This window comes from Corvus brachyrhynchos, unplaced genomic scaffold (genome assembly GCF_000691975.1).
Source record: "Corvus brachyrhynchos isolate BGI_N302 unplaced genomic scaffold, ASM69197v1 scaffold346, whole genome shotgun sequence".
Taxonomy (NCBI): domain Eukaryota; kingdom Metazoa; phylum Chordata; class Aves; order Passeriformes; family Corvidae; genus Corvus; species Corvus brachyrhynchos.
This window is the reverse complement of record NW_008238644.1, coordinates 4,901,273-4,927,235: the sequence shown is the minus strand read 5'-3', so window position 1 is coordinate 4,927,235 and position 25,963 is coordinate 4,901,273. Positions and strand designations below refer to the sequence as shown.

General features: G+C 45.0%; 1 protein-coding gene across 1 annotated transcript in view; it reads left to right on the top strand.

The window, feature by feature from the left end:
- Positions 1 to 25,963, top strand: part of TRPC5 (transient receptor potential cation channel subfamily C member 5) — a 70,307-nt gene that overhangs the window by 9,563 nt on the left and 34,781 nt on the right. Inside the window, exons 2-5 of the mRNA XM_017737497.1 lie at positions 6,429 to 6,950; positions 20,768 to 21,084; positions 21,116 to 21,132; positions 24,314 to 24,453. Of these exons, the coding sequence (XP_017592986.1) occupies positions 6,429 to 6,950; positions 20,768 to 21,084; positions 21,116 to 21,132; positions 24,314 to 24,453 (996 nt within the window). The remainder of the gene's footprint in view (positions 1 to 6,428; positions 6,951 to 20,767; positions 21,085 to 21,115; positions 21,133 to 24,313; positions 24,454 to 25,963) is intronic.

The window sequence follows — 25,963 nt, the reverse complement described above, 5'->3', positions numbered from 1 at the left end:
GAGGATGATGCCTTTCCGTGCTGGGTCCTAAAGTCCTGGTCACAGTCTTAGATTGCTGCTCCGGCCCCTCTGTAATTTGCCGGCAAAGAGAGGGGCAAAGCAAGATGTGTTCCAACCCAAGACTGTGAGTTTCAAGGTCTTTAGGGTCCCTTCGTGGTCGCCAGCAACTGATGCCTTTTCCTGGTCTTAAAATTAAAGAGTCAAACACGGTTAGAAGGGGAAAAGGGATTTTTACCTAGGTATTTATTTTAAGGATCCTTAGGTGCACACGTACACGTCCAGGTCATGTGCATCGAGATGCACCCCGCTGAGTCTATGTCTGTCCCCCTCCCCCCACATGGGGTATAACATTATAGGTGTTACTAATTAGCAGATCTATCAAAGATTCCCCAATGAGAGGCTCAAGTGAGCCCCCCTCCCCAAGGAACCTTCCTCTGGATGGTTCTATCTTGGTTTACAGAATGTGTTCTGGAGAGGACCTTGGGCTCTGGGGCACACTAATCCCTGGCTACGAAGCTTTTAAAATGTTTCGTCTCTTAGCTTGACAAACAAGTCCAAGAGTGTTGGCAAAAAGCACTAGGAATACAGAAGTTGTAAAAAGGTATAACAGGGGTATAAAAGAAAAGGCAAAAAATCTTCATGGCATCAAGGAGAAGGGGCAGCCAGGAGAGGCTGCAGTTCCTCGTGGCACAACACTGCCCTGGTTCCTCTAAATAGGGGAAGGCACTCAGTAGCTCATCTCCCTGCTGGATTCAGTGGCTCTGAACGGCAGCAAGACACGGCAGTTCAGGGCAAAGGGAGCTCAGGTTGTGCTCCAGCTCAGTACAAGAGGTTCAAACACAGGTAACTCTTTGACAGCATCCCTCTGTGACTTGCAGAGTCAGCCACAGTGACTGCACTCTTTCTTCATTTCATCAAGTGCCTCATCTCATCTCCTCCACATGCATGGGGAGGAGAGGGCTCAGGAGAGAGAGAGACACAGAGAGAGAGAGAGCTCTGACTGCAGGAACTTGCCACAGGCCATTGAAATGCATATTTGCAAAATCCTTTCCTCCTGAAGGCTCCTCCCCGAATCCCTCCGTTTTAATCCCCAACAGATGAAGTTATTATGTAGCATCAGCCACAAATGGTGACATCTTTTGACAATCTTCCTGGCTGTGCTGCATTTCCTAAACACATGGCTGAACACAAGCTCTGATGCAGCTCTGCCACTGTCAAGTGCACTAGGTTTCAGTTTAGTTCTGAGAACTAATCCCCTGGGCCTACCTCCATTTCTAAACACATGGATGAGAAGCCAAATTAAAACTGGAAGAATCTAGAGCAGATCTATCCGTATTTTGCTTTTTCTTAGTGGTTGTAGAGAAGGATATTTGGTTATACAGATAGAACAGATTGACTTTTTCACATTCTTTCAGTAGTAATGTATTAGATTGTTAATTAATTAACAACTATTAGGAGTTCTATGATTCTAAAGCATGCTCTTTTTTATTCAAAGGTACCTATTTTAGTGTTAATGGGCACCATCTGGTAACCTTGTATCAGCATTTGGCTTGCTACAAGGCACTAAAAGGTACTAATTTTCACTGTTTTGCAGTATCAATCTGAGGGGCAGAGGTTTTATTTGGCTTTACAGGCACATTTGTAAGTCACAGAGGAGATTTTAGACGAGAAAGAGCCTTTTCTTCAGCTGGATATTTTGGGACTGCTGTATTGGAATCAGTGGAAAGCTCCAGTAACAGCAGAGCTTGCCCATAAGTACATCTACAACAACGTGTGCCTTACGCCAAAGCTTGTTCATAACCAGTATAAAAGCCCTTAAACGACTTTACTTTTAGATAGCAGTTTGTGTTGTTCATTATATTTCATTAACCAAATTGCATCATTTCAGTCAATGAATTGCTCTTGAGAGAAAAACACCAACTCCCTGTTAATATAAATACTGGCATCACTCTGATACCAGACGTCTCCCAAGGCATCTCTGCTTAAGATACTGAGTTAGTGAAACCCACACCAGTGTATCACCTAAAATAACTGCTGAAATTTATACAGCCATGTACCGTTCTCCCAGGGTCTCACATAAGGTTCCTTCCAGTGTCTAAAGGGAGCTTACAAGAAAGCTGGAGAGGGACTTTCCGTAAGAGCATGTGGTGATAGGATAAGGGAGAATGGCCTTGAGCTGAAGGAGGGCGGGGGTAGATGGGATATTGGTAAGGAATTGTTCCCTGGGAGGGTGGGCAGGCCCTGGCACAGGGTGCCCAGAGCAGCTGGGGCTGCCCCTGGATCCCTGGCAGTGTCCAAGGCCAGGTTGGACGGAGCTTGGAGCAGCCTGGGACAGTGGGAGGTGTCCCTGCCCATGGCAGGGGTGGCACTGGATGGGCTTTAAGCTCCCTTCCCACCCAACCCATTCTGTGATTCCATGAGAAGGGAACAAAGGCCCATGGGGTTCTGTCAATGAAGGAATTTATTCAGGGTTCAGGCAAGGAGCAGGATTCAGTTGGCTGTGCCAGTCACCAGATGTGCACTTCTCAAGACACATTTTCCTGTTGCTGGTACCAGGACTGACCTGCAGCCTGGCAGCACTGACTCTGTCCCTCGTGCTCTACTCACAGAGCTGCAGCCAGAGGCACCCCAGGACTGTGATTCTGAACAAAACCCCTACTAAAGCTCCTTCTGACCACTGAGCCCAAACTGATGCAGTACAAAATCATCTTTATAGAATGACAGGAAGTGGCTGTGCCTGTGGCCACACCTGTGGATGGCACGTGTGCTTCCCTCATGGGGCTGCTTGCAGAAAACAAAGTAGAAGCAGGAAATCCTTGATCAATAAACTACTCAAGCTTCCATTTCTGTAAGAATTATATTTGTAGCTTTCCAGTGAGGCTTGCACAAGTTTGTGTTGGCAGTTAGAAAAACCTTCTCTAACAGGAAGCTGAGACAAAAAGTTACACAAGCTGAAAACAATGCAGATTAATGCAGTTACAGCTTATAATGGTTATACTTACAATCCATTGCACTGATCCAGGGGAGGTGATAGTTTATGAAATGGAGATGTTAGTTTGGTCGAGGAGAATGTTTTTGAGCTGAATCTCCTTAGTTTTCCCATTTATTGCAGTGTGGTTCACATTGCTGAGCAGTCTTGGAGCTCTTGAGCTGGGTTGCTTTTATCCAACACTAAACCAGAGGAGCTGCTCCAGGGACAGATACCAAACTAGATTAAATTCAAAGTAAAATTCTTAAAAGACCTACAACAAGGCCACTAGATCTTCAGTGCCAGCTTTTTTCTTTTTTCTTTCTCTGTAGTTTAATTCCTCTTACACTGTACTCATGACTAACAGCAGAGATTCCTGCTCTCTAGCCAGAGCTCCTTTCCAGACGTGCACTATTTTTCTGGAAAACTTATTTTCCCATTCAGAGGAGAGCTTAGCTGCATTGAACAGTGCTTTTATGTGAGCTAATCCTTCTCCTTTAATGAATTAAGCTTGTTTCTTCAGCCTCCTTTTCAAATAAAGGGGATTTTTCACTCGCTGCAGCATCCTTCAGAGCAGCAGTAGTACAGGGGTAAGCAGGCACCTTATGAGGATTAAATCTAGGCAGATGATAACAAGCATTCAGTCACTAGTTGTTAGTGGTAGCATTAATTTCTCAAATGAAAAGAACCAAGATGAAATACAGACAAGGTATTTGCTCCTGTGCAAGTAGTGACATAAGGTTCTGAAGGACTCAGGTTAACAGCTGGTGTCAGGTGATGCGCTTAATGGAAGAGAGTTCTGTTTTTCAGGTCACTTGATGAAAATAATCTTGGAAGAGCTTAGCAGAGCCCTTGGGGTAGAATAAATTATTCCTCTTCTGCTTCCATCACTGCAAGTTAACCTAAGACACAGGAGAAGCTGATCTGAACATGAACTCAGCTGAGTGGAGCATCACAGGAGGAACATCAGCGTTGTTGTAATCTCTGCTGCCCCTCCAGCGAGAGAACGCAGCCCTTGAGCAAAAGCTTTGCATGGCCAGAGCTTTAAAATAGACAGTTTAGGATGCGGGTTATCAAAAAACACTGTGTGAGAAGACAACAAAAATACTTATCATGAGATAGGCAATTTTGGGCCAATTCATGGCCTTTGGGTCAGGCAGACACCGAAAAGAGGCCTCAGCTGCCCCCCGTCACACTGTCCCTGTTCTGGGCTTTGCTGGTTTGCATTGCTGCTCAGAAATAGCTCCAGCTCCTGTGATTGGAGGCCTTGCACTGATCTGCTCCCCGGGAGCCTGTGTGGCTCTGCACCACCATTTCCCTCTTTATCCCTTAATTAAAAGTGCTGCCCAGGAAAACACACCTTCCTCGCCACTGCTCGAGTCCTCATGAAGCAGCGCTCTGTTTTGGGGGAAAGGGCTTGTGATATGAGCCAGAATAAGGGATGAGAGATCACTGCATTCGTTCCCAAACCTTGGGAAAGCCATTTTGGCGTCCCCTAGATCCAGATTTAGAAAGCCTCTGGAGCAGACAGGATTAGCACTATCCCCACCTGTAGCATCACTGCCTTCTCCTCGAGTGCCCATTTCATATTCCAAGCAACATGAATACCTCATCTGTGTAAAGCTGAAAATGCCTTTTTTTACAGCCCTGGGTACAATAACTTCCATGTAGAAAAACAAGATTAAACTCGACAGTAATAGAAGTGATAGAGGAGGGAAAGTGTTCTTCCTTTGAGGCACAGGCTCTGAATACAGCAGCCAGTCACTGACTGCAAAAGGACAGGAAGAAAGATAAATGCAGTTGTATTCAAGCATCAGGTCTTTAAAAAAAAAAAAAAGAGCTTCTAAGAAAGAGAAAAAAAGAAAAACTCACACCTTTCTCTTGACATTTAACAAACTACCTAAACGAGCTGAGCAAAGGGAAAGGAAGAAAGTGCAAGACCTTACGCAGAGAGCTGCTTTCAGCCTTTTGTTACTGGGTATCTTAAAATACATTTGTCCAACCTTGCTAAGAGACACCAAGCCCTCCATGACCCACAGCAAATCCTCAGGACTGTTTTCTCTCCCTCCTGCCTCTGTGGGCACCAGCCTGCTTAGCAAAGCCTCTCCACACTCATGTGTCTGCAGGTCGCCCGGGATTTAACTCCTCATGTGGCGCGTCCAGGGGAGCAGATTTATTCCCCAAAATGCCTGCAGCCCCCCAGTGAGCCCTGCTGCTGTAACTGAGCCTGTACCTCAGCGTGGTGACCACCTTTGGGTGGTGGTGAACAGTCCCTGTCACCTGTTACGTGTATTGATCAGCTTTGGCTCTTTAGTGCTCATGGGGCTCTTACCTCCCAGGGAACTGAGATTCCAAGACTGGAGGTCTCATCACCAGCCTTAGGTGTATCCTACAGCAGGATTTCTTACCTCGTGCTCCTTCATCACTGCTTTGTTTTTTGGGTTTAGGCAGACTGAGAAGTGTTCCCTGCCATTAGGACTTTTTGGCAACAGTTTCTCCAAGACACCTTTGATATTTTCAAAGGGAAGCAGCCTCACTGTTCCCCCAACCCAGCCATGCCCCCTGGAGCAGCGGGATGTGCCAGGGCAGGAGTGGTGGGCACGGGGAGAACAGAGTGTTTGAGTAGTGATTAACACACAACAAAGAGAGCTGCCTGCCTGCAAGTGGAAACACACTGGGTGCTTGGGATGTAAGAGCATTCCCATCTAATTTTGTGCTCTGCATATAGTAATAAGACACAACAGGGTGTGCATTAAGCTCATCTTTTGAGAAGTGCAGCAGTAGCTGAATAATGCACACCCTGGAGGGGCTTATTTGTAGTGGACTATGGCTCATTAATTTTACATTTAATTTTTTTTCAAATCTGTTTTAAAAAAAACCCCACCAGTCTATTCTGAGGGCAGTTATGTAATGTATCCTTACACTGAAAAATATTTTCAAATAGAAACAGTAGGAAAAAGTGAGGAAGAGTTTTGCCCAACTTCAGGCCAGGGTTTGGTGTGTGCAGGACTGGCTACGAGCAGGTTCTTGGCCTGCTGGTGCAGATATATGGTGCAAATAATGGTAGTTATGGAAATCTATTCAGTGTTCACTCTTTTCTAGGCCTTTCTTTCCTTTTGTGTAATTACCTGGGCCTTTTTTCTTCTTTTTTTTTCCCCATTTTGTATCTGAGCCAATATCCATTTCAGACCAGATTCATGTGTAAATCATTTGAATGGGGATGGGACTGACTTTTACACCAGACTGGCAGGATTTGGGGGGAATTGGTTTTGCCAGATAGCAGTGTGTGGATAAGCCTGCCAACAACAGGATGTAAAGCACAGAGGGTGTTATAAAACCCCTGTTTTGTTATCAAAAAGTGTTTTGACATCACTCCAGAGGTATGAAGGAGGGACTTCTGAATTCTGCTGCTCCACATGAGATACGCCTTCAACCCCTTGTGGTTTATCCCTTCATGCAGGTTCCAACCTTGATGATGGACACCCAGTTTTCGGAGTTCACTCCGGATATCACCCCGATCATGCTGGCGGCTCACACCAACAACTACGAGATCATCAAACTGCTTGTCCAAAGACGGGTGACAATCCCACGCCCGCACCAGATCAGGTGCAACTGTGTGGAATGTGTCTCCAGCTCGGAGGTGGACAGCCTGAGGCATTCCAGGTCGAGGCTGAACATCTACAAAGCCTTAGCCAGCCCTTCATTGATTGCCTTATCGAGCGAGGATCCCATCCTGACTGCATTCCGGCTGGGCTGGGAGCTGAAGGAGCTGAGCAAGGTGGAAAATGAGTTCAAGGCTGAGTATGAAGAGCTTTCACAGCAGTGCAAGCGTTTTGCTAAGGACCTTTTGGATCAAGCACGGAGTTCCCGGGAGCTGGAGATCATTCTCAATCACAGGGATGATCAAAGCGAAGAGCTGGATCCCCAAAAATGTCACGATTTGGCAAAGCTAAAGGTAGCAATAAAGTATCACCAGAAAGAGGTAAGAGTCGCCTAAATGTGAAGGTATCAGGTAAAATAGTTCATTTCTCGAGGTGCTATGGGTTTGTTCAGTGCTGGCTCCCAGGTGGGATTTTTTGATGTGCCCATGGATTAGTCACAAACCAGGAGGCTCAGGGCACCTTGGTGACAGTGTGAATCTGATGACAATTGAGGGCAACAGGACTGGGACTTGCTGCAGTGGGTTGTGGCTTCTACAGCACCAATAATTTCTGTCTCAAAGCTGCTTGAATCCCATCTCATTGTAACCCATCCCCCTGCAAAGAACAGCCTTCAGGCATTTCCAGGTCTGCTAGCTCCGAAAGCTTTTCCCAGTGGCTGTTTTTGTACAGGAAGCCAGAGCTAGAAGGGGTTGTGTGGCTCCTGAAGGCTGACTCACTGGATTTCTCATGGAGTGCAGGAAATAATACAATCCACAATTCACTTCCTGCAGCCACCAAGCACTTCCAAGCACCCACTCAGCACTAACTTGAAAGGGCCAGGGAAGTGACAGCAGCTAAAAGAGCAGGAGAGGTTGGGAGCACTCCCAGAGTCCCAAGTCTCCAAGTTACCAGCAGTTTTGTGAAAATACTCATGTGGTGCAAATATTTCTTCACATCCGTTACACCTCTTGATCCTCAGTCCTTGATCCATCTCTGTTTTCAGAGCCGAGAAGCAATTCCCAGAAATTCCAAATCCTGCCTGTAGTTCCAGAGAGGGAAGCCATTACTTCAGCTAAAGGGCACAGAGCCTTTCAGAAGCCCTGCAAATCCACAGTTTTATAAGTTGATTCAGTAAAGGCCAGGAACCCCAGGAGAATGCTGACAACAGTTTCATTAGTTGGCTCTGGATTTCCTTTCTCCTTCCAAACGCAGACAGAATTTAGGAGATGATATATTGCTGTTGGGCAGTGATGTTCCAGGTTATCTGAAGGAGGAGTTTGATTGCTTGGTTGAGGAACTGAATTTCAATGTGTATTACATTCTTCTGTGTCTGGATGGTCACGTGAGTGGCAGAAGATCCTGTCACACTCCTCTTTGCACTGTCTTCCCCACATCCAACACTGACCCAGTATGGTGTGATCCATCCCACCTCCCTGAAGGGCTGCATCCGAGGTACAGATAGCCAAGAGGTGAAAGATGCAGATTTCCTTTCATCCCTTTGGGCTGTTGTGCCTCCCCAGTGCCAGCCCCTCGATGCAATGAGCTGGAGCCAAAGCCTCAAACTCCCTGGGATCCAGCACTTGGCAACTTCCTGCTCTTACTGGGCTGCTCTAGGGAAATGTCAGCAAGGCTCACTGGTGTCATGTCAGGTTGTGTTTTTTGCTCTGAGACGGGGTTAGGTAACACCACAGGTGCTTTAAGGACACGGACGAGTAGTGAAGAGTTACTCTGGAGAAGGGCAATGCAGGTAATCAGGTCAATGTTCATTGAATCTGAGAAGGAGCAGAGATTCTACTTCTGTTTTTCCACGGGCCTGGCAGGACCAGACTCTGCAGCCACAAGCTCCAGGTTACCCCAGCACTGCTGTGTGCAGACCACTGCAGTCCCACTGTGTCACTGGTGGCATCCAGGTGTAAATCTGTGGCTGCTCTCATGTTCACACTCAGAAGCTGCAAGTCTGAAGCAGCTCACTGTGTTTGAAATGTGGTGCTGAACAGTCCTGAAGCTCTTTTATTTTAAAATTTTTAATCGTTGCCTGCTTTCTTGACAGTTTTTATCTTTTTTTTTTTCAGGCGTATTTGACTGAATTCCAAGCATATGGACAAATTCCATGTTTTGTGACATATTCATGACAGTTCCAGCCTAAAAATGATAGCAAATATGCTCTGCGTTGCCAGCTAAAGTCAGTGCTGTTTTCAGGTGGAATACTGGTGGGCAGGGGCAGAATGAATGAGGTTGGGAAACCAGCTACTGAACCCTGTCATCCCACGTGGTTATTCACAAAAACCCTGAAGCATCCTGCAGGGCGGCTGGGGTTTTCTTATCATGATAATTAGGCCATCTTATCATGGTAATTAGCACAACACAAAACATCAAGGAAGATACAAACATCCTTGCCAGCTTCTGAAAAAATGAGTAGGAACATTTGCCAGGGAGACACTGAGAAATGTTTTTCAATCCTGACTGAAGAGTATCAGACTGAGAGGATTTTTGTGGGGACAGGAAGGAAAACAGAAGCAAGTTTGGTTTTCATGAAAGACAGTTCTGCAGAGAAAACCAGCAGACTTTTAAAAGTAGATCATCTTGTTCTGCTGAAGCTTTTTATGTCTCGACGTTAAATGGGATTGGGTTGGATGGAGAAGCTTTTTACATCTTAACGTTGACAAAGATAAAAGTCAAATCTCTGGTAGCCTAAGAGGAGAATCCAGTGTGAACTTTGGTTATTTTCTGGGGTGTCAGTTGTTACTGCAGTTGTTAGTTCTGTGTAATTTCACACTGATTTCAGACGAATTTCCTGAAGCTTTTTTCAAGTGAAATAAACCTGAATTTTTTCCCCCAAATATGAAATTATTCCATTTCAGCTTAATCAGGGAGATAAGGTCAACTTCAAGATTCTTTTCAGGGAAGCTGTTAAGGGGAAATGGGTGAAGAGATCGTGGAGTTTGTCTCTACAAAGGCTGGAAAAATCTCCCATTCTGTTTTTTTTCCCCAAAAAAACCCTTTGGGAGGTACAAGATTTTATTATTCCCAAACATGACACATGCTAAGCATTTTATAAACTGAGGAATGTGTTGCTCATGAGGAAGAAGACTGTTCTTCTTTGGAGGAGGGCCAAAACAATGGAGAATGAATTTGTTGCTTTTCCTGTTTGTTTTTAATAAGCCCCTAAATCCTAGAAGGTAAATTACTGTTTACACAGAAGGTAAAAAAAAAAAAATCAATTACACAGGAAAGATTAAAATGTGCCCTTAGGTAGCTTTGTAGTATATTTTATGGCAGCAAATGGTAAAAACATGCTGTGAGATGTTCTTAAGCTCCCTCTCCCTTCTCATCTGAAGTGTAGAATGGTTGTCCTCAGTTTCAACTTTCTCCAGAAGGTGGGAAGGACTTAATAGCTGTGAGCCCTGTTTGCATGGCAGTCACAAAATACTAGGGAAAAATGAGGACAGCACTAGTACACTGTGGAGCATGATGAGTTAGACCCAGCACGGACACATCAGTTCTCTCAGTCCTCTGTTAAAGAAATTATTTTCCAAGGATCACAGTAATTAAGGTCTAAGAGACCAGCAGGCTTTTCATAAATGCTCTGTAGTATGTGGCATTTGTCTTCATGTTATTACTCTTCTAGTTCTTTTATTCATGACTAATTTTGGAAGGAGAAAGGGTGCTGAGGGCCTAATAGGAAAAGGCACAGCTCAGCTGTTGAGGATCAGTCTTCGCTGTGCTCTCCTGGCACCACATTAGCTCTGCATTTGTTAATTTGTTTGCATTTCTAAGAAAAGATGGGGAAAAGTCATCTCTTAGGATCTTGCCAGTCTCGTAAAGCACAGTTGTGTGTACAGGGTGTATGGCGGGGTTAGGGAATCAGAGCAGGGGCAGCACGCAGAGAGAATTTTTATGTCCCTTTAAGTTTTTTTTTGCTTTGCCAGTAATGTAAAACAACCACAGCATAGCACTGAACGAGGTCGAAAAGGGCAGATTTCTCCTCGTATTTAACATTCTGCTGAGCCACAAGGATAGCAAGACACATTCCGCTTATTCCTGCTTTCCCGCTTGCCATCACAGGTTGTTCACATCTCCAAAATGAAGTGAAACATCACAGTAGTGGGGGTTCTAATGTGTTTTTCTGGTGCTGGCAAATAGCTGTGCAGGTTTAGTTTATGTGTCTGTAAGAAGGTCTACACAATGCAAGGCGCTCAGCAAAACCCCATTATTTTATCTATGACTCTATTGCTTAGCACTTCCACAGAATTAGATCAAAGGAGTGCACAGAGAAATTCCCTCTCAGAAACCCTTAACCTCCATCTCTCTTCCTCACCGTGCTCTAATCAAATGGCAGGAGAGGACAGAAGCAGAATTGTTTGCTTTTCTGATTTAAAAACAGTGCTCTTTGCCGTTTTTTTCTTCAGGATGAAGCTTCAACAGTTTCAGTCCTTTTTTTTTCCTTCTTTTTTTTTTCCAGGACATTTACATAGACAAGCACCTCCTGAGATGCAGTTCTGGAGTGAATGAATAATCATTCCTGCCATGCCGCATATTTTTCCGCTGTGTCTTGACTCTTGTCAACTGTGTGGCTGCAGTCAGGAGCACAGCATCCCTCTCCAGGGAGCATGCATAAACCTGGGAAATTTCTAAGGACACTTCACTTAGTGTATAAAAAGAGCTTATAAAAATATCAGAGAAGCATGAAAAATGAAGTGCGAGGTCGGTGAAAATCAAAGCTCGTTGCCTGCGCCTTGTTTACCCGTTTTGAAAGCCATTCAGGTATCTTGATGGATGGCCACAGATCTTTCTTTGCTCGCAGGCAAAGCTAAGTTATTCTCCTGTGGGTTTGTCTGTTTTCTTGCCATACTGCCTGGAGGAATAATGATACCGGGCTGAATATTGTATTGTGCTCTTTAAAGGCACAATGGAAAGTCTTGCTTGAGCCTGCACAGCTCAGAAGAGTAATAAAGAGGCTTTTACTTCCAGATTTCTTGAAGGAAATCAGCAAGTCATGAAAAGGTCTTTATTAGGACTAGCTGAGGGAAGCAGAGCTGCTCCTCGTGGAAGCTTTCCTTGGTTTCTAGGGAACTGGAACGTCCGTATTTCTTAGTGTGTTCCATGGTGAGGATGGCCTCACCTCCTGTGCCACAAACCTGAACGTAAGTTTAGGGATTTCAAAAGCAGTGAGTGTCCAGATGTGACCTTCCCTTTTCCAACAGCCATCCTTTCATTTGTTCGTTGTTGTCTGCAGCAACATTCCCATCTGGTGTGTGAGCAGTGGCCTGTGCTAAATGAAGCTGTTTTGTCTCAAACTCCATCCCAGCAGCAGCTGACCACCTTAGAAAATCTTCTGTGAGCGTGGCACTAACTGAGCTGTTATCAGCAGCCTCAAAGGATGGAATTTGGGTTGGCAGGTGGGGAGATTTTTCTGTGTTTGCACCCTTAAAAGAGCCATCCCTGCTGATCACTGGTGGTGCATGACTCAGAGCCCTCCTCTACGGGCTTGTGCAGTTGCCAGATCTATTTGTTCAGTTCGGGAAATTGTCACGGAAATTTAACCTGTACAGCTGCATCATCGTGTTACAAAAATTAGGACAAGTGGCACTTAAATCTTAACTCCTCTCCAAACTTGGAAGAAGAAATAATATTCTGAGGGCTGATGGTTCACCGGTTTGACAAAGTGGACTGGAATGTTTATTTGAGGGAACAGCATTATTTGGTACATCGTTCACGTAACGCCGAAATGTTCTCCCTTGATGAAGGTTAGCCACATATTGCAGCTGTCACGGAACAGAACTGCAGAACACTGTCTTTTGACAGCAAAATCATCTCTGACTAATCTTGTAATGCACAAATTTGAAAAAGCACCCTAAGACTGGTATGTAGGTCAAGGACAAGGACTTGGATTGCGTTATGGTGATGCGTAGCGGGCAGAAAATGCCAGGATCATTCTTTAAGTCATTTTTGGTGCCTTGTGCCTCTTACTTAATGATCTCCTGGACGAAGACAGGATATATGTTGAAAGCTAAAGAGGTTGCCACTGTTTTAACAGCATTCAAGGATGATTTAGTGAGTTTGACAGTTCCCTTAACTTCATGTTTGCCATCAGTCTTCTTGCCAGCCAGGGAAGAGGCTTGGGAAGCCAAAGCCAAAGTACAGGACGTGATTGATGGGCTTTCTATAGACAACAGGAACTGGAGAGGAGAAGTGATGCCTTGTGTATTGTAACAGCCAAATGTTCAGTGTTCCCATATCTGAAGGTCTGAAGTGTGTTTGGAGTCAGCTTTATGTCAGTGGAGAAGAGTAAATCACGTTATTTCATACTTTGAATGACACCCTGAAGTAATAAACTCCGGGGGGAAACTGGGGGTATGGATTCTCTCCTTTGGATATAGAAATGATCATTGTTATTTATCTGATTTCTGGGAATTTCAACTTCACTCCTGTGCCTTAGAGAAGTGAGTTATGAAGCTCCACTCAGAAGAGAGCTGAGATTCCACCCTCCTCACACCTCATGTGTAGATCAGGTCCATCACCATCTGGATGAGGTGACTGAGAACAGTCACCACCTCACAGGTGGCTCTGGGAGAAGTGAGATGAATAGATGGGTTTGTCATGACACCCCCCAAACTGAGCTCTTGTGCAGACTGACATTTAAAAGCTGTGAATGCAGTTTTTGTTCTTATTCTCTCCAAACCCCAGCGGGCTGAGTAAACTTCCTTCAGCAAAGCGTATGTTCTGCCAGGGTGATACAGCCCAGGAGCAGAGGTGGGCTTTGGACATTCCCACGGAGGTGAGAAGTGTTTGTAGTGTGCTAATCTGCTCTTTTGTGGATATTGGAGTAAATTTACTCATTCAGGAGAAGGTAAGGCAGGAAGAAAAAGGAAACCAGAATTACACAGTTTCAGCGTAAATGCGTCTCAGGTCAGAAAGGAAGCAAAGAAAAAGAATTTTGGAACTTTTTATTAACACTAATCGGGTAAAGTAGGTATTTAAAAATACTCCTGAATGGCTTTTAAACTTTTCATGCTTGCTTTACTTATCATTTATTTAATGTAAATGTTAGTAATTCACCAGAGAGAATGAGCCCAGCCTTTTACTTAAGAGTCAATACCTTCCCCACTTCTGCTAAAGCCCCTGAGAGCTCCCAGTATTCGTTTCCAAAATCTGTAACTCCTGAAGTGCTGCCTGAAAGGAGACTTAGGAGATGTTGGTAGATTTGTCTCTAAATGGTTTTTAATGTTTTTCCAGTGCTTCTGTGTCTGATATCCCCTGCTCAGCTCTTGGGTGAATTAACTCATGGTGGGGTGTATTGCTCACACTCAGCACTTGCTCGTTCTGCAGCACTCTGCCTTTGGAAACCCAGCCCAGACCTCCTGCATCTTTGTAAGAGACCTGTATCCTGGGATGTTTGCTGGGATACATCCCTCAGGAATTTATTTATCAACTGCAGTCAGCTGTCTGCTGGAATAAATACTGAAAAGTTGTGGTTCTGTTGGGCTCTCGCTCGGGGTCTGACCCAGAGGAACCTGTTCTGGTGGGGAGTCTGCTCCAGGAGCAGAGTTCAGCACCTTGCCTTGATTCAGTGCAGAATTTAATGCACCTAAATCCTGCTGACACAAGCCGTAAACACAAACCTACAGCTAAACACACGCTGAAGCACTCTGGGTAGAGATGGATTTAATTTCAAGCTTAAAGACTTTATAATTGCTTTTTCCATGGGTAGGTATCCAGGATTTGCAAGCGTCTGTCTTTGTCCTAGGATATATGGGACCTTTTAATTTAAATATTTAAGCCAATCCAACTGGAAGGTGTTAAACCCATGAATTTTGATGGAACAGTGGCAGGCTTTTAGAGGTTATTCACTCTCTCCTTTTGCCAGCATTCACCTCACTGCTGAATTTCCAATTGCTACCACTTAAGCTGAGTTCATATCTGCTACCACCAGAGAGATCTATTATGGATAGGAGACCTTTAGTTAAGATTCATGTGTCATCATAATTCAAAATATTTTAAGAACAGATGAAACTAAATTCCCATCTTAATTTGAGGCCATATGTTCATCTGTGGAGGATCTGGAGTTTGTTTTATTCACCAGCTGAGGGTTTGAGCAATTTGGGTAGCACCTGGTTTTCTTGAAGGGCTCGTCCAGCTCAGCCGTGTGATCTCCTTGATGGCAGGGATGCTGGCATTTGGATTTTCACCAGTGCTTCACTGCTGCTACTCACAGGCATGTGAGCAGCAGCTGTGGTTTTGGATAGGATATTCATCCTGCAAAAAACTATTATCTCTTGGAAGTGTCTGATGAGGAATGTTGAGTTGTGTAGTCCCTTTCCCCCATGTTGTACAGCTCCCCCTCCAACTACTTTGTCTCATTTCTCCCTATTTTTTTCCCCCTCTTGGAGAAAGTACTTAATTAACAGGATGAACAGCCATTAGGTGTTTACCCTCTGCAGCTCACACTTCGGCAGCAGAATGTAAATAACTTTGCAGTCATTAACAGGGTTGAACTTTAAAAAGAAATGTGCTACAAAAGAGGGTTTTCTTGTTCATCTCGCTGTTTGCAACACTGCAAACTTGAGGAGGCTGGCATTTCTTATCAGGAATATATGGTCTCACAGGGCTCACTGGCTCTCTGCAGCAGGCATCAAATTAGGCCACACAGAGTTTCTCTCCTGTCTTGGGCTAATTTTGAAATGAGGCTCTTTGACTGTTGCCCACTGGAATTTCCCTTAAGAGCAATCAGCCTGATGCAACCACCTGAATTTCCGTTCTTCCTCAGAGGATCTTGTTCTCGGTAAAAATGGAGGCAGAGGGGTTTGTGTGGCCCTGGAAGTGTGTGGTGCTGCTTGAGTGGAGAATGGCAATGGCATTTCTCCTTTTCGTGGGAGACAGGGATTCACAGGAAATCTACGTTCTTTGCAGACCTCTCTAAAATGTATAGTTATGCTGCTGCATCAGACTCTGCACACAGGCTGCAAAATCTAGCTGTGTTCCTGAGAAAATCTGCCTTTCCAGAGCCAAAATAGCTTCAGTTGTAGAGGGCAACAGCAGACAGTATTATCCAGTAGCCTTGCACATTTGAGATGCTCTGGGGTACAGTGATGTTGGTGAGGTCTGACCTATTGAAACGAGTGTCACATGGGAACTAAAGGTAATTTCATGGCTCCCATGCCGTGTTTGGCTCTCAGTGGTGACCTCCCTGTGAGCTGCTGGAGCTGACTGATAGAAGAACTCAGTCCTGCTTATTAAGACAGAGCTCTGCAGTTCCAAATTAGTGGTTATTCATCTATGAAGAGCATTCGCCCTCGCCATCCACAGCAAGAGTACAGACAAGAACTCCAGCAAACTCCAAACAAGAGGCTGTTGGCAGTCACGATAATCAGAATAAAGGCAGAGGGATGCTGTGCTCAGCCCCTGTGATGTCTATCAGGGAGCTATTTCAGTTGCTCCCTGAGGCATTCACATCTCAGCCCATCTGTGTCTGATCCTAAATTACTTATGACTGCGAGAGATCAGGGATTTCCCCATAGATGAGGGGAGGGGGGTGAAACATAATTTCTGTGTTTGACAGCATGCAGAAAGCATTTAATTCCCAAGAAGTGGAATTTAGGTGACTTAAAAAATATCAGTAAAGATTAGTTATTAAGGAAGAGACACTCCATCCAGCAGCTGCTTTTTTCCCCTTAAAAATTTTCCCCTTGGTATAGGATTAGGTGGCAATGAGCATGATGAACACTGAAAATGAAATTCTCTAATAGCACAATCCACTGGCAAGCCAAATGTTACACAAAGACCCTGGCAAGGCTGAGAGAAGAAAAAGAGAACATAAAAGACTTTGTACTGCAGTAATCTCTAGAGTGCTTCCCAAACATGACTGGAGTTGCTGATCTCATTTCTTGGAAAGGCAAAGTATTTATCCCCATTTTCAAAAGGCAGGGGACTGAGCACCTTGCTCACAGGTAACACAGGGGTGTTGTGCTCACATGGAGGGACTCTGAGTTGCATCTTATCTCCCAACCATTCAGTGAACTGTTATCTTCAGCTAGGGACAGGTTCTGCTCAACAGGTAATGGACAAAGAGATTGTTTTTGGGATTAGCTTCTCCAGAAATGCATCTGCAGGTGGGGACCACCCTGGACAATGTTTTGTACAACCACAGGCTTCAGTGCTTGTGTGGTGATTTAACCCCAGCCAGCAACTCAGCCCCAGGAGCCACTCGCCCACTCCTGCCAGTGGGATGAGGGAAAGAACTGGGAGAGAAAAGTGAGAAAACTTGTGGGTTGAGATAAAGACAGTTTAAACAGGTGCAGCAAAGGCCATGTGTGCAAGCAAAGCAAAACAAGGAATTCATTCACCACTTCCCATGTGCAGGCAGGAGCTCAGCCATCCCCAGGGCTCCATCAGGTCTCACAGTGACTTGGGAAGACAAACATCCCCCACATCCTCCTTCTCCCCAGCTTCATGTGCTGAGGGTGCTGCTGTATGGTCTGGGATATCCCTGGGCTCAGCTGGGCTCAGCTTTCCTGGCTGTGTCCCCCCCCAGCTCTTTGTGCCCCCCAACCTCCTCACGGGTGAGGGTGAGGAGCAGGAAAGGCCCTGGCTGTGTGTAATCCCTGCTCAGTGATAACTCAAACATCCCTGTGTTATCAGCCCTGTTTCCAGCACAGAGCCAAAACCCAGCTGCTGTGAGGAAAATTAACTCTACCCCAGCAAAACCCTGCACAGCATCATATGTTTAGTTCCTACATTCACTGAATGAGCATAAATGGCACCTCTTGGTGACATTTCCTTTCACTAATGCAGCTGTCAGAACATTCTCCATCCTGTCTGTGGGGTGATGTCTTGTGCTGCTGTTTGTGGTAGAGACTGGAGGCTCCTGTAATGCAGCAGTCCTTGGATAAAATGCTTGTCAAATGTTGGAGAAACTGCTTGATAGTTGTATGTTCCCTTAGCAGAGCTTCTGGTGCAGTACATCTGCCTCTGACTCTGGACCATCCACAAAACTGGGACAATATGCAGGTTTTTCCCTGCTTTTCGTTGTGCAGAAACTTTAACTGATACCAAATCCTGTCACACAAGATATATTCATGTGGAATGATAAAAGGCTGTGATATACACAGGCACCATTTCAGTCTGTAGCACATGAAAAGCTTTGCAAAAATGTGAAAAAACACATTTGGGGTTATTAACTTTCACTGAGGAAAGGCCTTGGTGTAAGTACTGTTGAAGATGTCAAGTTGTTTTCCACTTCGCTGCTCTGCTATTTGTAAAGTAGAAATTTCCTTTACGGAGAAATTTGAAATTATGGAGGATAACGAAAATTCCAAAATATTATCAGAGTTTTCAGGGTACTTCACATCTAAAAGAAGATATTTTTGTATTTTATGTGCATTGATTTACCACCATGACTCCTAGACAATCTGTAATAAGTTGAGCATTCAATGGTTTAGTCTAGTCAATGAATTTGGTGGTTTCGTTTAGTTAGCAGCACCTAGAAGCAAAGTCACCAAAAAACAATAAATTCTTTAGGCAGCACAAAAGTGGCTTGGTTGGCTTCTTCATTATAATTTAGAATTCCAGCGTTTCTGCACACTGGAAATTTTGTTTTTCAGCCAACTGCACTACTGGAGATAAAAGCATCAGTGCTTACTGATTTTAAATCTGTGATTAATAAGTTGAACTAATACAAGTTAGTAAAAGTCTACTTTGGTAAGTGCTTGACCTCACCTTTAATAAACACAGCATTGGTGGTTTATGACATTAGGGAGTCTCTTTGTGTGGTGTTCTTAAACTTCCCTTGGGCAATTTTCATTGAGGTTGCGACCAGCTTGATTGGAAAATTTAATGGCTTTTTCCATTTCCATTCCCTTTTGCCAATCTGCTCTTTAAAGCTGCTCTTTCATGATGTGTGAATTTGTCTCCATTTGAAGAACTAACATCAGATACAACTGAGAAAGCAGATTTTAGAAATGAGCTATTAGGCAGAGAAGAGGCACTTTTAAGATGCTTGCAAGTTGCACAGCAACCAGAGGAACATATAGTCATTTGATTTCTCAAATGACTTTGACTTTGACTCAAGGGAAAAACAGTTTTATTCTCCCCTTAGAGCTTTCTATCATATGTGATAAAGAGAAAATGTGTTTATAACATTTTCTCCCTCAAAAAAAAAAAAAAAAATCAAAAAAAAGAAAAAGTTGTGCCTCGTCTCAGAGAAGCAGCAGCATCCCTTGCCCTGTGAGTCACTGCAGAACACATCCAGTAACAGCTCCTGATTGGGATCTTGAGAAAACAGAGCAGTGTAACCTTCTGTTTCTTCCACGTGTTAAACACAAAGCGCTGACCCTTCTGAAATCAGAGTTAAAACACAGCCAAACACCAATCAGTGCTTGGCAGTTTTTCAGTTTCTGTGGAATTGTTTCTCTCACCTGCCCAGAGAAGCTGTGGCTGCCCCTGGATCCCTGGAAGTGTCCAAGGCCAAGTTGGATGGGGCTTGGAGCAACCTGGGATAGTGGAAGGCGTCCCTGCCCATGGCAGGGGGTTGGAAGGGGATGAGCTTTAAGGTTCCTCCCAACCCAAACCATTCCACGATTCTGTGATTTTATGATCACTGTCCCCAGATACGGAATTTTACAATAATATTTCCTCATTGTTACAAGCAACAGGTCTTGGCTTTTTCTGGAGACCATCACCCCCTGAGCTATTGCCCATTTTCCGCTGCCTGCATGTGCTGGTTGATTCCAGATCACAGCCTCTTCTGATATTCTTTTCCCAAGCTCTCTGGAGCAGGGTGTCATCAGTTATGTGCTGATGCAGAAATCATCAGGAGCTTTTTGTTGTAATAATACATAAAGATGCAGCTTCATAAATACCAGTAGTTCTCTTGGAGATCTTATTTTGGGTCATCGAATATATTTGAACTACCCAGTCCAAGAATGGTGTGATTCTGATATAAACAGCCTGTTAAGACATATAAAATATATTAACGGAATCTAAAAATACTTAGAGAAGTGAATGACTTCATCAGGATGAGCAACTAATTTGTCCTTTTGTTTGACCTTGGTTTAGTCATTTTGAACAAGGCAATGACAGTGCTCTGCTTGTTTAGAGCACTCTGAGAACTCTGCTTAAAAGTCCTCCCAGTACTGGCGAGGTTTTGTGGTGAACGAATATTTAAAAGATTTGGGTGTGGGCTAAACATTTTTGAAGAAGAACAGAGTTGTCTTGGTCTTGCAGATATCTCTGGTTAGTTCTGGGTCTGGGAAGCCTTGAAAAAAACCCATGAGGCTGTCTAGGTATAATCAGGAACATGAAGTCTTCTGGCACCGAGCAGAAATAATGTGGCTTGGTTTGAAATCCCAAAGGCTGTTTGGTATGAGAGCAGCCTGGAGGAGCTGGAACCTGAGCCTGTGTGGTGTGGACAGGGTGAGATGCCGTAAATCACCATCACAATGCTGTTTTTTACAGAGTGAAAGTGAACTGTCAAATGTCACTTCTGCTGCTGTGATCAAAGGTTCCTTTTGGCCTCTGCTTAATCCCTTACATTTTACAGCTGCTCTCTTCCTGAACAGCGAGAGGCAGGGTTCCAAATGTGCTGTTCTGCTTCCCACCAGATGTCACCTGGCCACACCTCACGCTGCTGTTTGCTGTCTCATGCCAGCCCTGCCCACACACACATATTGCAGCACCCCACACACTCTGGGAGATGCTCTCCCTCTCACACACACTCTCAGAGCTTTGCACCTTTTCCCTCCTGTCTCATCTTTTAGTCACTTTTTAAGGATGCTGACAGTGACTCCTTCGAGGCGCTCGAAACCTGAAACATTCTGAACAGAAACGTGCTCCAACACATGGGGAGAGAAACAGCTCGTAGTAATTTTCGTGGTGCTGCTTTTGCACGAGGCTGTGTGTGTGGTGAGTGGCTGATCCACATAGGGATGCTGCAAATAGAAAAAAATTTCTTCCATGAGAAGGAATCCTAAATCCTACATAGGAAAAAGAAGAGTGAAGTCTCCCTCCTTTTTTCCCCTTTATCTCCAAAAGATGCTTTTCCAGCCCATAGCCGGCCCCCAAACATAATCTGAGGGTCTGTGTGGGCTCTAACACATATGTGAGGGGGAGTGCACGTGGAGTACCAGTCAGTAATAATCCTTCTTTCTTTTTTCCTCCCCAGTTTGTTGCTCAGCCGAACTGCCAGCAGCTACTAGCAACACTCTGGTACGACGGCTTTCCAGGATGGAGGCGGAAACACTGGGCAGTGAAACTCTTGACCTGCATCACCATTGGACTGCTTTTCCCTGTGCTATCCGTGGCGTACCTGATTGCACCCAAGAGCAGGCTGGGACTGTTCATTAAAAAGCCATTTATCAAGTTTATCTGCCACACTGGCTCTTACCTGACCTTCCTGTTCATGCTCCTGCTGGCGTCGCAGCACATCGTCAGGACCGACCTCCACATGCAGGGGCCACCTCCCACCATTGTGGAGTGGATGCCTGGGTTCCAGGTTAATCCCACGTCCCATCCTGCCCTGGGTTCTAGGTAAATCCCACTCCCATCCTGCCCTGGGTTCTAGGTAAATCCCACGTCCCATCCTGCCCTGGGTTCTAGGTAAATCCCACACCCCATCCTGCCCTGGGTTCTAGGTGAATCCTGTAAATCCCACACCCGGCAACGCTGAGCAACAGGGCCTGACTCGCACCCATGGCAACTGTGTGGGGACTCATCCCTGAGCCCAGCATGTGAAGAGATTTGGCAGCCAGCTCCAGAAACTGCACAGAACAGCTGGGCTCCTTCTGGAACGACAGATCCTGTTGGCCCAGGGCTGCTCTGCTCTTCTGTGCCATCTGATGTGCCTTTAGACATGACCTGAGTAAACCGCGGCAGACGCGGCTCCCTCCCTGCTCCCCCCACGCTCGGTGCGAGGAGCGGGTTGGGAATGAGCTCCTGGGTCACACACGGTGTCACTGCTGCTGCTGGCTCAGTCCTGCTGGCTGGTACAGGGCACAGGCAGTGCCCAGAGCCTGGCTCTGCTCTCCCTGCTCCCTGACCTGCTCCCAGAGGCAGCAGTGCACAGGAACCAGCCCAGCTTATTCCTCCCAGATAAGGAATGCAGGAAAGGGAAGATAAGCTTCACTCTGTGCTGATAATCACTGACCACATCAACATCAAGTGCTCTGATATCAGCAGGAGAAGGAGGGAGTGTTGATTGTTTGAAAGTTAAATGTGAGGCTCTTACTCCAGTCTGGCTTGGGCAAAGCTGGGAAGAGAAGGAGGTGTCTGTGCTGAGGGCAGGATGTTCAGGTGAGGCAGTGAGATGGGATGAGGTGGAGAAGAGCAGAGAAGCCAGCTGGATGTATTTTTGATGAGAGAGGAGTATTTCCCCTTCCAAACTGAGCTCCAGCACAGTAGCAGGTGAAAACCTGTGAGCTCCATCAGGATCCTGATCTCTCCTCTGGTTCGGCTCCCACGTCCCTTGCTGTGCCATCAGCATGTGGCACCACTGGGAGCTGGGCTGTCACCAGGCACTCTGCTCATGGCTGTGGTTCCCACACCTTTCTGGCTCTCCTGCTTTCCCCACACCTGCTGGCTCCCTTCTCCTGGTGACCCCAGGACATCGCTCCTTGTTTCTGTGGTGGCTCTGGATCAGGCTGGCTCTGTGCTGAACAAACCCAGCTGTTCCTATGCCAAACCTAAAACTGCTGATGGAAAACGAGGAAGGAAAGTAAGAGTTGCAAACATGTTCACAAATCACTTTGGATGGTGAGCCAGGGCACTGTGCTCCTTGCACAGCTCCACCACCAGCCTCATTATCAGATGATGATTTATGCATTGAAAGGCAGGTGTTGGTAGAAACTTCAGAGTGAGCTCAGGAGGTTAAATGTCTTTCCTGAGCATAGGTGGTATCTTCACTTTATCTTGAAATTCGTGGTTAAAATTGAGGGAAATGGTAGGCATTTCAGCAAAATTGATTTGCAGATGAAAGGATAACCAATTTAAAAAACCTTTCAAAGAGGCATTTCAGCAAAATTGATTTGCAGATGAAAGAAGGATAACCAATTTAAAAAACCTTTCAAAAGCACCTCTTACAGCTGTCTGTTCTTGAGTTCCTTTGTTTCGGATAAATAGGGATACTGTATGACTGTATATTAAATGGAGAAATTAGAACAGTTTCACCAGATTAAAGGTTATTATTTATGAAATATTTTCCACTATAAAAGGAGAGAGAACAGGCACACACAGCATTGCTGTAACTATAGTAACCAGCAGCGATAACTCACTATAAATACAGTGTGTGAGTTCTTCAACAGGCTCCTCTCCATTGATTTACTTTATTTTATGGGTCTGTGTGCATGCAAAGACGTGGAGGCAGCTGTAATAAGATTACCTGACTGGCCCTGACATTATGCTTGTGTGGCCATTGACCTGCTGGCTGGCAGCTGAACAGCTCAGATTGATATTTGGGGGCATGCAGCAGTTCATTGCAACTTTGCCTGCTCTTCAGATTGAACTTCAGGTCCTTAAAGTTGAGTTGCAAGCAGCAGATCAGTGACCACTGCAAGCAGCAGATCAGTAACCACCGTGGTTAGGAAGGGGCAGCAGTTTGGGTAGTTATGTTGGTAATGCACCTGGAGGTGTACCTTGTTTTGGTTTGTTTTGTTTCCTTTTCACGCACGTTTCAGGTTTTCATTCAAGGATAATGTAAACTGGGTAATCCAAAATACCTGGGGTTTTAAAGACATTTTCAGAAGCACCTAGGGGATGAAGGAGCTTAGCTGCTGTTTGCTTTTTAATGGGACTTAGGCTTTCAAAAATACACAAACAGTTCTACAATAAAGAAAATAGAAGTTACTTATAATCAGAACTGTGTCAGGTGAATTTAGCAGTCTGGTGATGAACTTCAGAAACTGTCCCTCACCCTTTTCAGCTGCAAGGAGGTGTAGTGAGCATTAGCAAGTGCCAAAAATTATCACCAGAAGGCATTTCAGAGTTGAGATGATGGACTCTGGCCGTATCCTTGGGAACAAACGCTCACCTCACAAAGCCCACAGCCATATCTGACATGAGGTGAGTCACTGCCGAGGGATGTGGTGCCAGGCTGCAGTGCCCTGTTTCATGATGAGTCTTACCTTTCCTCACAAATAATCCCCTGTGGGCTTTTTGTAGAGCAAGATGCATAAATACAGTGGCTGAGCACAGAGAATGGATCTGCTTCTTCCTTCTTTGGTGTGGTATTTCCAGGTCAGGGAGGAGCTGTGCTGGCACGCAGGAGCTGGTTCTGGTGTTGCTAGAGAAAGTCAGGGAAAATCAGTGCTGTCCAACAGAGCAGTGAATTGCTTATAGTGTCTGCAAGAGCAGACAATCTATTAGAAACTCTACCAAATACAGCTGCTTAAAGAGTTTATTCACGTAGAACAAATTTCAGCAGAGCCAATTCACTCACACTGGTTATAAATAACATGTGTTTCAGGCAGTCTCCTCATGTGCATATCTGGAGCCCTGGGTAGGAAACCAAGGTCTTTTTCAGCTCTCTCTAGACTACATTCCCCACAGACTAGTAAAATATAATCAGCAGCATTGTACTTTGTAGAAGGCAGGAGGGATGAGGCGTTTTTTCCAAGCTGTTAATGTCAAATTGTCTGGTATTACATCATATATATACACACAGAGCTTTAATGGCAAATAATGCCTTGTCATGACAATGAACTCCCTTTCTTTCCAGGTTTCATCTGGGGAGAAATCAAGGAAATGTGGGATGGTGGATTCAATGAGTATGTACATGACTGGTGGAATCTGATGGATTTTGCAATGAACTCCCTCTATCTTGCAACTATCTCCCTCAAAATTGTTGCCTACGTCAAGGTACAGTAACTTGGGAGAGGGAATTTGTAAAGTGCTGGTGAGGGCTGTAGTACACAGGGTACAAACTGTACAAATCAAAATCACAGAGCAAAGAAAACAGCAGCTTTTCAAGCAGTCCAATTTTGAAAATTCACCTGGAGAGCTTATTAATTTGTTTGGAGAATGAACATCCTGCTCATTCTGACCCTTTGATTAAAAGTTAAATAGATTGTTTGGGCACTGGGGAGAAATTTCTCCACTTTCTGTGCCTTTTGTAGCTACTCAGTTGCCAAAGCACTTTGTTTCCTGTGCTGGCACTGGACCTCCTTCAACAATGCATAGGGAAAACATGGCTTTTAAATAAAAAGGAAAAACAAGGGAAGGGTTACCTGAAAACTTCTAGAGCCAAGATGCTGTAGTCCTACAGATCTGGAGATTATGAATCAGGAGTTTGTGAAAGGGCTACTGAGAAGAGCAAGGCTGATAGAAAGGCTTCTGTCTGATAGAAAGGGGTCAAGTTGTTCCTCAATATGTAACCTATGGGCAGGGAAATGACAAAGGAGCAAGCTGGGGCTTTAACACCCTGTAGGTTCTTCCCTGTCATGTTCCATTTGTGGGGAGAGTGCACATCAGAGCTCATCCTCAAAAGCACCTTCCACATTTATAAACTTGTGATGCTTCAGATTAGCATATGCACAGGGTTTGAAGCCAGGGGATGGCCTGAAGCACTTTCCTTCTGTCTCCCTTTTTTCAAAGACAAGACACAAAAGGCATCCTGTAAAATTCCTTATGCAACAGCTCTCTTTGGCTTCAGCTGGAGCTTTGTGCTTGGCCTACTTCTTCCCTTGCTATGAATCAGCAGCAGTTTCACTGCAGTCAGTGAAATTACTCAGGTGTAAATCGAGTTACTGGGATCTGCTCCTTGGCCACTCCTGCTCTTTCCAGTTTTGCCCTGGTGGAAGGGCTCTGCTTCTGACAGCCCAGCTCCCAGTAACCAGGACAAGCACTTCCCCAGAGGAACCCTGTTTAGTCCTGCCCAGCAGGCAGAGGGGGAAAGAGGAGAAAATATCACAAAGCCCATTGACTCCAAAATGCAAACAGCCCTGCTATGGGGCCTTTGTAAAATTCTGAAGGCTGCAGTCGTGGTGAGTCAGCTTTTCAAAGGGAAAAGCTTTAAGCTGGTTGCTGCTCCCTGAAGAGGCAGCTCTGTAACAGCATCAAAGCAGGAACAGATTATGTCTTTTATTCTCCCAACATTCAGAACCAGGGAGGAAATTACAGACTTGAAAGGTTGGTCTTTAAACTGCTATGGGGCCTTTGTAAAATTCTGAAGGCTGCAGTCGTGGTGAGTCAGCTTTTCAAAGGGAAAAGCTTTAAGCTGGTTGCTGCTCCCTGAAGAGGCAGCTCTGTAACAGCATCAAAGCAGGAACAGATTATGTCTTTTATTCTCCCAACATTCAGAACCAGGGAGGAAATTACAGACTTGAAAGGTTGGTCTTTAAACTGCAAGCAATAAAAAAAAAAAAAAAAA